This window comes from Podarcis vaucheri, assembly GCF_965113315.1.
Source record: "Podarcis vaucheri genome assembly, chromosome: 2".
Classification (NCBI taxonomy): Eukaryota; Metazoa; Chordata; class Lepidosauria; order Squamata; family Lacertidae; genus Podarcis; species Podarcis vaucheri.
This window is the reverse complement of record NC_138760.1, coordinates 84,916,262-84,929,151: the sequence shown is the minus strand read 5'-3', so window position 1 is coordinate 84,929,151 and position 12,890 is coordinate 84,916,262. Positions and strand designations below refer to the sequence as shown.

General features: G+C 44.9%; 1 protein-coding gene and 1 long non-coding RNA gene across 3 annotated transcripts; one reads left to right on the top strand and one right to left on the bottom strand.

Annotated features, from left to right (window-relative positions):
* Nucleotides 1-33: 33 nt before the first annotated feature.
* Nucleotides 34-2,758, bottom strand: LOC309526081. Its single transcript, XR_014216643.1, has 2 exons — nucleotides 2,325-2,758; nucleotides 34-217 (listed from the first exon to the last, which is right to left on the bottom strand). It is a non-coding gene; the product is annotated as an uncharacterized lncRNA (long non-coding RNA).
* A 24-nt stretch (nucleotides 2,759-2,782) lies between these two features.
* On the top strand, nucleotides 2,783-8,798 carry LOC309526051 (tripartite motif-containing protein 54-like). 2 transcript variants are annotated; one of them, XM_082211984.1, is made up of 4 exons: nucleotides 2,787-3,006; nucleotides 4,747-4,905; nucleotides 5,481-5,651; nucleotides 8,022-8,798. In XM_082211984.1, exons 1-4 carry the CDS (start codon nucleotides 2,833-2,835, stop codon nucleotides 8,631-8,633), a joined length of 1,116 nt encoding a protein of 371 aa, XP_082068110.1. In that variant the 5' UTR covers nucleotides 2,787-2,832; the 3' UTR covers nucleotides 8,634-8,798. The 2 variants fall into 2 exon arrangements, with proteins under 2 accessions (XP_082068111.1, XP_082068110.1); XM_082211985.1 differs by lacking the exon at nucleotides 4,747-4,905 and having other exon boundaries at nucleotides 2,783-3,006.
* The last annotated feature ends 4,092 nt before the right edge of the window (nucleotides 8,799-12,890 follow it).

The following is a 12,890-nucleotide window of genomic DNA, read 5'->3' as shown; positions in this document are numbered from 1 at the left end:
AAGTTTTAAATACCGGTAATTCCCCCCCCCCCCAATGAAACCAGCAGATGGAAAATCAGAATTTTTCTTTTTGCATCTTTTTCTAATGCTTCTCTCTTTCTCTCTCCCTCTCCTTTTGATTGTCCCATTCCGTTTTCTGTTTCCCGTCTTCGTTTCTCTTCTTTTTCTTTCTTTGGAGTCCACTGTTTGGGGGGTGGTAGATGGTTGATGGAGGACCCTGGGGAAGAGACAGGAAAACGTTGGTGTCCCAGTATGAGAAGCTGGGATGAGAAAGGAAAGATCCCAGGTGAGAGCTGGGAGGAGCTACTGTCCTCTGAGGGTAGTAAGGACTAAGAATTACTTTTAAGAGAAGACCCTATTCTACGTATTCAATCCCACTCTGGTTTTTTTGTAGTTGTAATTTGACTATATTGTGGGGAGAAATGAATAGATTTTTTTTAAAAAGGAGATCATTTTGAGAAGCTTTTAAAACTTCCACTTGTGTTTCCATGCTATTTTACTTGGCGGTGGGGGTGTTGCTGCTGCAGTGGAATTTGCTTACCATGAAAAATCATGTGAGAAGGGTCAGCAGGCATAGATTAAAATGGAGAGAATATTATCATGCTTGGTGTGTTCTTACGTATCTAAATATACCAATCAGGGATTCAAGAGCTCAAGCACAACTGTCCTATTTGGCTGATGAAATAGCAAACAGACCCTATGGCTATGATATCCATTGCTATGATATCCATCCAGAGCAATCACTAGTGGTGAGGTGGGATTCGGTAGTCTCTGCTTGCTGTGGATCGGAAGAAGTCAATTAACTGAAGCAGTCAATTACCTCATAAGCAAATTGTATTTTTTCAACTCTTGGCTACGGTGTGTGATTCTATGCCTTGCTAGACGGGGGTGGGGGGCCAAGAGTTATATCTTCCCATGGCTGGGAGGAAATGCAGATCTTCAATTCACCACCACCACCACCACCACTATTATTATGATCATCATCGGGACTTCAAAGCAAACATCAATTCTAAGTTTCTCTGCTGGAAATAAATCTAGTGACAAAAACAAACCCGTGTTGCAATACAGAATAATCTGCTAATGGCTAATGAATATAGTAAATGTGTTACTAGTAGTAGAATGTCATCCAAAATGAAATGAATTGCTGGCGGGGAATTGCTGGTTAGCTACACTGGTTAGTAAGTTCTGATCCACAAGTATTACATTTACCTGTATGGATATTCTATCGAAAACTATTTGCTGACGAAGATTCATCTTTGAAACAGTTGATTCAATCCGGATATACTGTCTTGGACATCATGCATTGAAAGGCGTCGTGGTGTTCCCCACCAGCAATTCATTTCATTGACTACTTGGTTATGGACTGATATATATATATTATTTTGATGTTGCTGAATTGTAAATTTTGGGCGACATTCTACTACTAATAATAGCACATTTACTATATTCATTAGCCACGTGTTGCGGCTGTATTTGAGCAGGAAACAAATCTAGAACAGCAACTCCTGTCAGAGGCAATGTGGTAGTGCTTTTACCAGACAAAAACAGCACTGAATCTAACCCTTCATCTGTCAGCAGGCCCACTGCTGCTTTGGAAAGAGGGTCAGGTGGGGGTCAGGTGGGATTGCTATCAGAAATTATTGTCAATGGCTCAAACCCAGTCAACCCAATGCTTTCATTGCTGACACAATAGCTTGCTTCATTTTTCATAATTCCTCATAGCTATCCCACCTGACCCCCACAGTGCACCAGGATTTGTAGTCCTTTACAGTATTTCTTACTGAAATTATGCTAAACGTCCTGGAAATATATTAAACTTGTAACATCACTACTGCACCAGAAGAATATGAATATTGAGACAGCATTTAAATGGATTGGGAGGCATTTGCAAGAAATGTGAAATAATCGTTTTCAGCACTTTTGTTGAAGAATATGAATCTGCTGAACATGAAGCACCATCAGAATGACTTTGTTAATTCCCACAGAGGTTTTCTGAAAGTATTGTTAACAGTGATGCTATTAATTTTGAAAGAAGTAATGAAAATGAACCTTAGTGAGAAGGCCTTAGAACAGTGTTATTGACCGTTGCACTCACGAATTGGAAAACAGATTCAGGGAGAGACAATTCTGTTATAATACCAGCTTGCAAGCATTTGCTCCAGTATGGGAATGAGGACAATTTGAACCATTATCTGAAATATTGAAACATTAGCCAGACAATTGCAAAAAGCTAGGAAACTTAAAACCCGAGCTTGAGTTGGCAAAACTCCTTATTAAAGAAATATATTTGGTACGATCTGCGAATGAGCTCGCAAAACACGAACCTGCATTTCTGGGACTTGGTCTTTTGGTCAAGACTTTGTTGGCACTTTCAGACAATAGTGCAACAGTCAGCTGCTTTTCAAAGTCGGTTTCAGGCCCACAGCAATGGTCAACGCCACATGATGAATATAAGCCAATCTCGTTCTTTTAAGTTAATAAATTAAATTTGAAAACTAAGGGTTATAGTCAGTGAAGTCCTACTCCGAGTAGACCCATTGGAACAAATGAACCTAAGTCCTGTCCATTAATTTCAATAGCTTTACTTTGAGTGGGAACAACATTGGATGCGACCATAAATACTGAGAATTTTGTGTTTCCATGGTTTGGCAATGACAGACCACAATTCTCAAAGGTCTTCTGCAAAAGTGTGAAACCGTTGAGTTTATGTTGCTATGGAGCTGCTGTGACATGCCTCTGGAAAGGCCTTCAGTGCCATTCTAGAACTTAAATGAGAATACTGCTCAAAGAGAAGGCAAGTTGAGGCTCCGTTCTTTTGAGCGCAGCCATGTCATGGAGGCATTAGCACAGGTGCTTTCATGTCCGGTGTGCTTAGAGTTGTTCACTCCCCCCGTGCTGGTCCTATCCTGCGCTCACAATTTCTGCAAGAAGTGCCTGGAGAAGATCCTCATCAGCCAGAACTGTAGCCATGTCAATGGACAGTTCTCCTGCCCAATGTGCAGAAAAGTAAGTCAGAGCTTTGTTTTGCCCTCTGCAATCTGCTTACAGATTGCCCTCTCCGATAGTACGAGTGGGTTTCCGACTGCCCATATTCACGGTACAAGATGAACGGCGAAATATTAAAGCAGAAGCCGGCAGTTAGAGGTATAGAAAGTGGGCAGACGTATAGAGCAATAGCACTATCGCAAGAAACATACTGCCTCTGCAGATAGCGACATTCCTCATGTAGCAGTTCTAGAGCTGCAGTGTAAACTTTGTGCAAGCTCACAGGGATCTGTATGACTTTTTCATTCCTAATGGGTTGTGTCCCCTGCAGTGCTCAGGCAAGGGGGATTCCTTGCGCCTCTCCACCTTACTTCGGCCCCCTGCATGCCTTGTGGGAGCAGGAATCAGAGAGTATTGGGCATGAGAAGCTTTTTGTGGTAACAGCAAGAGCCACAGCAGGGGACAGGGGACCCCCCTTGGGCATATGCTGCAGTGGATACATCCCAATATATACAGATTGCATGTACAAAATATATAACCACAGGCAAAAAAGGACCAGAAATAGAATCACATTTATCTCCCCACTTTGCATGCCCAACAAGCTTGTTTTAACTACAGTGGTACCTCTAGTTAAGAACTTAAATTGTTCCGGAGGTCCGTTCTTAACCTGAAACCTTTCTTAACCTGAGGTACCCCTTTAGCTAATGGGGCCTCCTGCTGCCGCTGCGCTGCTGGTGCGCGATTTCTGTTCTCATTCTGAGGTAAAGTTCTTAACCCAAACTACTACTTCTGGGTTAGTGGAGTCTGTAACCCAAACTGTTTGTAACCCAAGGTGTTTGTAACCCGAGGTACCACTGTAATACATACACCAATGTCTACATTTTAACATTACATTATAAAAATCTATAGTTCAAATAGTCTATTTGAAAAAGACCACATTTCATGACAAACTGGAATTGCTTTTCATTGGCCCAGTTGAGAGTGTGTCATTACTCCCCACCTTGTTCCCGATCACGCCATAAAATATTTTGTGTAGCCGCTCCTGTAAAGATGGAACTTCACTTGGTTTTCCTGTGTTTTGCAATTTCTATTATTTCTATCTTGTAGATCAGGAGTTTATCTCTATTACCTTTAAATTGGCCTCTCCAATCATTTATAAGGAACATTTTAGCTCACAAGAATTGGGAACCCAGAAGGATACACATAAGGTAAAGGTAAAGGTACCCCTGCCCGAACGGGCCAGTCTTGACAGACTCTGGGGTTTGTGCGCCCATCTCACATCTATTGGCCGGGGGCCAGCGCTGTCCGGAGACACTTCCGGGTCACGTGGCCAGCGTGACAACGCTGCTCTGGCGAGCCAGAGCCGCACACGGAACGCCGTTTACCTTCCCGCTGGTAAGCGGTACCTATTTATCTACTTGCCCCCGGGGGTGCTTTCGAACTGCTAGGTGGGCAGGCGCTGGGACCGAACAGCGGGAGCGCACCCTGCCGCGGGGATTCGAACCGCCGACCTTTCGATCGGCAAGCCCTAGGCGTTGAGGCTTTAGCCCACAGCGCCACCCGCGTCCCCTAAGGATACACATACAGTAGTACAAAAAAGAAACTGATGTGCATATCGCATAGTTGCAGCATTTAATGTACTTTCACATTATGCCAATCGATAGAAAATCCGGGTACAGAACAATTATGTCATTTCCCCACATTAAACCTTCAAAGCAAAATATTACAGGATGTATTTGTATGATTTCATTTCACTTTCAGATCATACCCTTGAGAGGGAGAGGAATCATTGGCTTGCCAAGAAATATTCTGGTGGAGAGTATTTTGGAAAAATATAAGTATGAGCTTGAAAATGTGCATGCCAAAGAACAAGACCAATTGTCCCAAATATGTGAAGAACACGGAGAGCGTATGAATTTGGTATAATTCCACCACTCTCCCCCCCCCTATTCTTTCATGAAACTAACTTAACTTCAGTGCTTTACTTCATTTTCAGTTGTTAATTTGTAATATGTATTAACTGCTAAACATTGCAAAATGCCACACCAGTGTATAACAATAACAACACATCAGATAAAAAGAGAAAAGCAATTCTCTAAAGAGAAATTGGATGCTGGCTGATTAAAAGGCACATTTACTTCAGGGCAAACTCAGGACATTCTGCTGTTCAAAACATGGAAGGTCATTTGTGCTTTAAAAATAATAATAAGCATCTTCCTGCAGCAAGATAAGAGGGTATAATTCAGTGAGTACTAGACTGGTGCAAGAGTAAATGAAAATAAAACATGAGTTTTTTTAATTTTAACAACAGAAACAGAAGAAAGCTCAATTAAGTTCAGTAGGACTTATTCCCAGGTTAGTATGTAAGGATTGCAGCCTAAGATACAGTTAGCTGACAGCTCTGAGGCATTGTCTTATTTAGAAGCTTAAAAAGTGGTATAATTTTTTTGCTGTGCTGGACAATGACATGACATATGTTGCCCATTCTCATCTAGGTATGCCTGACTGATGATAAGCCGATATGCGCCATCTGCAAACTCTTTGGAGAGCACGAGTCCCACAATGTAGCAAAACTATCTGAAGTTTACTCAGAGAGGAAAATGAGATTGATCAAAGATTTAGATTGGGTAAACCAACAATCTGAACATGCTGAACAAGCTAAGAAGGTGCAGTAAAAGAAGCTTGATAATTTTTTTTTAAATCTCACCTGCATTAACAAAAACAATTTTTAATTTTCATGCTGAGTGATTTTTTCCCCTTTTACATTTCCAACAAGGCAATACTGTAATAATTTGATAGTCTTTCTGGTTTGGCCCTGACTTATAGGACTTTCAGTGTTAGCTATAGCTAGTATGCTATTTGTTCTTTTCCAAAAGGCCACACTTTTAACGCCTCTGAATGGATACTCGTCACAGATACCGGGTTAACAAGTTAATTTTAGTGTGCTGGGTAAAATTGTCCTGACTATTTATAAGAACAGATTTTAATCTGTCCATAAGAGAGAAGTTACCTTCAAAGACATCACATGTAGTAGTCTACCCAGAGTATAGGTAAATGTGGCCAAGATTTCTCTAAGGCCAGAAGTAGGTTATTGGCCTAAGTTGATGGAAAGCTATGGCTGCCACCTGGCCATTTAGAGCAATGACCAGAACTAACACCACCTCTGTGAATTTGATCCTAATTGGGGTTGGGTGTGTTGTCATATTCACATAGTGCTCCTTTTGTGTCTGGACTGAGATTCACTTGTAGCCCTCACCCAGTCCAGTGCTGACCTATTTTTGGAACTCCCAGTGCCTCATCCATGTCCACTGAATACTGGCCATTGAAAGATCTTGGCAACACCATTTAGTGCCCGAGCTTGCTAGTTTTTTGTCTCCCCTCTCCAACCTCTCTGTGTCATGTCTTTTTAGTCTGTAGGCCTGGGGGCAGAGACTGTGCTATTCTGTTTTTCAAAATTGATTTGCAATCTGCTCTGGAAACTTTTCCAGCTGAAGAGTGAGGGAAACATCTTTTGAATGAAAGAATGAATGAAATTGACTACAACTCTTCAGATTAGTTAGGAGAGGAGGAACTGGTGAAACTGGATGTGGAAGAAACTGGGTGTCTGTTTGTGAAACTACGAACAATTTGATTACATGACCATATTGTTCTAGTACTAGGGGCAGTGTACATTACCACATTTGTGGTTTACTTTGGGCCAGAAAAGTGATGTTTCCCCCCTTTTCGGATACAGTGTCATAGCGCCTTCATTAAAAGCCATTTATCTGGAGTTTTGTTATGGCAAAATATCAACCCATGAGAAAGGTAATTGCTTAGCTGCTGCCCCCTTACCTCAGACCACCCCATGCGAGAGAAGCAAAACAGCAGTATCTGCAAAGCTAGGAGGAGGCTCGAAGCAAAAACCAAACCAAATTGGCAAGGCAGCAATGTCACTGCCTGGCAACACCTTGGGGACATAGAAGTCAACTCATTGAGTGTTACAGGGGAAGGGGATAAATAAAAGCTCTTGGACACTTGGACAGCTGTCAGGAAGCACAACCCAAGTCCCTTTCTGGATTTTCTTGGGACTGGATATGAATAGGGATTGGTGGGTGAGACATACCCGCCTGCATCCATCTCACTGGCCCAGCCCTGCGAGTCCAGGGATTCTTCCTGTTGTTGTTGTTGCTGTTTAGTCGTTTAGTCGTGTCCGACTCTTCGTGAACCCATGGACCAGAGCACGCCAGGCACTCCTGTCTTCCACTGCCTCCCACAGTTTGGTCAAACTCACGCTGGTAGCTTCGAGAACACTGTCCAACCATCTCATCCTCTGTCGTCCCCTTCTCCTTGTGCCCTCCATCTTTCCCAACATCAGGGTCTTTTCCAGGGCGTCTTCTCTTCTCATGAGGTGGCCAAAGTATTGGAGCCTCAGCTTCATGATCTGTCCTTCCAGTGAGCACTCAGGGCTGATTTCCTTAAGAATGGAGAGGTTTGATACTGCAGTCCATGGGACTCTCAAGAGTCTCCTCCAACACCAGGATTCTTCCTAGAAGGCAGCAAAACACACTTCTTCTCTTCATCTTCTCTGACTATTCTGGTCTTTGAGTTAGAGGACAATAACAGCGGCATAAAGTTAAGATTTCTCAAATATTGGCAACTTTTCCTTCTCCTTTTGTGAAGATGTTATACATTTTCTGTCACTATATGCCATTCCCATATATGGGCAACCACATAGGCAGACTGCACAAAGTCACAGTTGACTGTAGGTGGCTAGAGAGTACAACTTCTAAGCTAACTCATGATTGTTTTGTTAAAGAACAGCATGCTGCCTTTTCAGTAGCAGAATTTGAGTGCAGTCTTTTAGAGACTCATAGATGCCTCTAGAAAAGATTATGCTATTATATCCTCTATATAAGCCAAAGGGCTTTCTTTGCAATGTATCTGGGGATTACCATTTACCAATAATTGCTTTGAATAATGAAGCTGAAGTAGTTTTTAAAATGTTTAAATTGTACTTTCTGGGCATTACTAAGAAATTCTATATCATACTTCAACAGGAAATTGAAATGCTGATCAATGAACTTACGGATACTGCTGCTGAAGTCAAGGTTGTTATCGATGCCACTGGAGCAGGCTTACTGAAAGGGATCCGACGGAGAATGACTGAACTCAAAGCAATATTAGGCAAAGAGTATTCTATGAAAGTAGAAAACCTTCAGCAGCTGGCAAATGAGCTTGAAGTCCCAAGAAACCTTTATCAAGAAATGAAAACTCTCTTGGAACAGCATTCAAATTCAGTGCATTTTCTCCAAGAGGATAAAATACTCAGAAGCAAGATAGAGAAACTTGCAAAAGGAAATTCCTTATACCCAAACAAAAAAGATTATCATATTTCCGTTGGGCAATATTTTAAAGATTTGATCAGAGCCACCCATATCAACAACTATGTCTCCTCTAATTCTGATGAAACACCTACAAGGTCAGATGAGCTCCCTGATGTGTTCAGACCAGAATGTCCCACATTTTCTTTTTCTGATGAAATGTCTAATGAGTCCTTCTATGAAAAATTAATGGATTTTTTCCAAAAAGCAAACGAAACAAAGCAAGATCTTAATCAAAATGTCTCCCATAGGGATAACAATAGTACACCAAATAGGAATGACATCTAATTGGAAACAAAATCAATATCAAGGCAAGCCATGGAATAGGTAAAGCTTTAGAAACAAGACCTCCAAGAGCAAAATAATTTATTAAAAAAAGAAACAGAAATAAATGTTCTTCTAATCGATTTTCACTACTCATTAGCAAATAAAATATTTATAGATGCAACCGCATGGCATAGCATTTGACACATATTGTGTTGGGCCCTGCTAATTAATCATCATCACCCTTACATAATTATTTGAAAGTTTGAAAAAAAAGGTCACTGGTAAAATTCAAGAGGAGGATACCACAATGCTTAAATTATGGCTACAGGATTGTACTTTTAATATTGCTGTCATCTGGCCTCACTAGTTAACTTATAGACTAATTTTTAGAAACCCAAACTCTCTACAACTCCGGTTTACTTTGCTTAGAAGAACCTTCCATAGCCAGGACTATGACCTTAAAGCTTCTAGAAAACTGATTTTGACAGATAAATTTGAGTAAAGAGAATTCATTTCACATATGCTTTAGGACATTTTCACACAAGACCCAGTGTGATCTTAACATGGAATGCAAAGTGGAAGAGATGTTCAAAATTAAAATATACGTTTGGGTCAGGATAGACTTTTTATTCTCACCACAAAGTGATTAAATACTCATCATTAGCAGCAACTGTAGAATGCCAGATAAAATGAACTCCAAAAGAAATAGACAAGTCAGTCATATGCTGCAACATCATAGCCACACGACATTTTCAGCATTTCAACATTTGCTGACAATCTCCATTTGGGTGATCTGAGGCAACAAAATGGTTTTCTGTTAGTCAGTTTAGGTCTTCAGTGAGACAGACGTAGTGATTTACTGGTGAAGGGGTTAAGTTGTGGGTTGACATAGCAGACGACACAGCGATTTCTCCAAAGCAGCTCTTTATTTTGTAAGCTGGAACAGAACTAAGCTGAGGAGCTCAGTCAGCCTGCTTATATAGAGCTCCAGAACAATGTAACTGTTGCCATTTTCTAAAACTATCCAATCACTGAACGTCACTTTTCGATCCTTCATTTGCATAACTATCTACAGTATCCCCCTGCTGGCTCAGGATGAGAACTTCAGTACATTAACACCTCTCCCCACCAAGATAAGGCGTTAGTTACAATCATAATGGTTTCCTTATATACAGCACTACACATAATGGTTCAATTAGGCACAAAGGCATATCGGTTACATTTCCCATACTTAGACCAACAGTGATACATGTCCAACAACATAGTCCTTTAAATAAGTTGGGCGCTTGGAAACTCTGCCAGACCGCCGGGGACTGGTAGCCAAGTCCGGGGGGCCACGCAATTCTTGCTGAGCCTGTGGTGCGACCCTAGGTGGCGTTGAAACTAAATCCTCTGGATCCGCTGCTGTGGGTGGAGCCTCCGCAAGTGGAGTGGTCCGAGTCTGTGGTACGTCTGGCAGACCCTCTGAAGCGGCTTGGTTCGGCTCCACGCCGGCAGTTTGCGAGGTATAGGTGGAGCCTCGCCATCGGTAAGTGTCTCTTCTGGAGCCACGAGTGCAGTTGGGGGCACCACGGTAGTGTCCAAGTCCCCAACCCTGCGCCTAAGCTGGTCTATGTGCCGGCGCCACAAGCATCCGTTTTTGAGTGCCACCTGGTACGAGTGAGGTCCAGTGATTCCCACTACTGTGGCTGGCACCCAAGGAATGTCCCCCACATAGTTCCGGGCAAAGGCATGGTTTACTGGAACAAATGACTGTGGTGCGTTGGCACAGCCTAGGGGTTCGGCCACGGCAAAGTCCGGGTGCAGCCAGTCGAGCGGTGACCTGAGGTGGCGGCCCATAAGCAGTTCAGCAGGACTCCGCCTTGTGGCCGCATGAGGAGTGATGTGTTGCACGAACAAGTATTCAGCGACCCACTCGTGCCAGTCTCTCCGGTCCAGGCGCGCCAGTGCCTCTTTTGCCGAGCGCACAATTCTCTCTGCTTGCCCGTTGCTGGATGGATGAAATGGTGCCGTTAGGGCATGGCAGATGCCCAGTCCCAAAAGATACCGCTCAAAAGTGCCTGATGTGAACTGCGGTCCGTTGTCGGAGTCAAGGACATCAGGACACCCATGCGTCGCAAACAGGCCTCGCAGCACCCAGGTGACGGCCTCGGTAGTGGTGGAGGGCATCAGGGCCACCTCCAGCTATTTGGAATAGGCATCCACCACTACTATAAAGATCCGGCCGTGAAAGGGGCCGGCCAGATCGATGTGCACCCTCGACCAGGGTGTCTTTGGCATCTCCCAGGTGTGTCCCTTAGCTGCTGGTGGTGCAGGCCTCGATTCTTGGCATGCTTGACAGGCGGACACCCAGGCAGTGATGGCATTGTCCATGTTAGGCCACCGGACGTAACACCGAGCCAACGTCTTCATTTTGACAATTCCCAGGTGGCCAACGTGCAGAGCCTCTAGGATGCGTTGACGGAGTCTTTGGTCTCCCCACAGCAGACAGCCGCGATGAGCTGAGAGTTCATGTTGTCTGGTTGTGAAGGGCTGGAACTCTGACATGCAAAAGGCCCTTGTGGCCACCCCCTCCACACCCAGTTGAGCACACGGCTGATGGTGCGATCCTGGGCAGATGCGGAGGCCACAGTGGCAGCCGATACAGGCGCTGCCAGAAGATCCTCAATCAGGAGGAGCGATGAAGCTGGAGCCGGCTTTTCCACAAACGCTGGAAGAGGGCAACGGCTGAGGGCGTCGGCATGGCCCATTGATTTCCCTGGGTGATGGACGAGCCGGTAGTGGTAGGCAGCCAGGAAAACAGTCCATCGCAGCATGCGCGGCGAGAGGACCGGTGGAGTTGGACGATCACTGGCGAGGAGGCCCAGGAGCGGCTTGTGGTCAGTGATGAGGTCAAAAGTCCTGCCATAGAGGTATTCATGGAACCTCTTCACTCCAGCCACAAGTGCCAGTGCCTCCTTGTCGAGCTGGCTGTAATTCCGTTCCGTCGGAGATAGCGTCCTGGAAAAGTAGGCGAGTGGTGCTTCTCTTCCGTCTGGAAAATGGTGACTAAGGACAGTGCCGATGCCAAAAGGTGAAGCGTTGGAGGCAAGGACCAGCGGCCTGGATTCACTGTCCGATGAAAGGAGAGCCTTGACCGCGTTGAAGGCAGCGGTCTCCCGATGACCCCGGGACCAAGGCGTCTTTGTGCTGAGGAGTCGGTGAAGAGGCTCAGCCACCGTGGCTTTGTGAGGCAGGAACATGCTATAAAAGTTCAGCAGCCCCAGGAATGTCTGCAACTCCGTCTTGTTCTTTGGGATGGGGGCCTGCTGGATAGCGCGGATCTTGGATGTGGTTGGGTGAAGGCCAGAGGCGTCGCTAAGATAGCCCAGGAACTCTACCTGTGGAACGGCGATCTGGCACTTCTCCCTCTTTACCTTGAGCTCGGCCTCTTGGCATCTGGTCAGCACGGCACAGTGGTGCTCGAACAGCTGCTGGTGTGAGTCTGTGGACACCAAGATGTCATCAAAATATGGTACCACGCCCGGAAGCCCTTGCAGGAGACGCTCCATAAGGCTTTGGAAGATGCCAGGAGCCACACTCACCCTGAACTGCAACCGGCGGCAACGGAATGCCCCTCGGTGGGTGACAATCATCTGGGCTTCATCAGTGGCATCATCGACAGGCAGTTGTTGATAGGCTTGGGCAAGGTCCAGCTTAGCAAAGACTTTACCCTCACCCAGGAAATGCAGCAGGTGTTGGACAACAGGAACCGTATAAGCGTGCTGCTGAAGTGCCTTGTTGATTGTGCACTTGTAGTCAGAACAGATTCTCACCGACCCGTCTGGCTTGACAAGCATGACGATGGGGGTTTCCCACTAGGCGTGGTCAACCGGCTCCAAAACTCCTTGGGCAATCAGCTTGTCCAGTTGTTCGTCCACCTTAGCCTTGAGAGCAAAGGGAACCTGGTGTGGCTTTAGCTTGAGGGGGGCGACTTGTGGATCAAGGCTAAAGGAGATGGGCGTACCTGTATATTGCCCCAAAGTGCCGTCAAAAACCTCGGCAAAGTCTTTGACCAGACCATCAGTCTCTGCGTTAGAGATGCAGTTGATGCCGGTGACTTCCAGGCCGAGGGCATCAAACCAGTCTAGCCCTAGGAGGCTTGGCCGCTGACCTTCACCCACCACCAGCCGGAGCAGGCCCGAAATATCCTTGAAGGCGATCTGGAACTGGCCAACGCCTACCACGGGAATGTTGTTTCCCTGGTAGTCTCTCAGGTGTACGCGATGAGAGTCAAGT

What these genes read in the sequence shown, in the direction of transcription:
- LOC309526051 (XM_082211984.1), top strand. Translation starts at nt 2,833, where the DNA reads ATGGAGGCATTAGCACAGGTGCTTTCATGTCCGGTGTGCTTAGAGTTG. An exon ending in CCTGCCCAATGTGCAGAAAA is followed by an intron (nt 3,007 to 4,746) that starts GTAAGTCAGAGC and finishes TTTCACTTTCAG; the next exon opens with ATCATACCCTTGAGAGGGAG. An exon ending in ACGGAGAGCGTATGAATTTG is followed by an intron (nt 4,906 to 5,480) that starts GTATAATTCCAC and finishes ATTCTCATCTAG; the next exon opens with GTATGCCTGACTGATGATAA.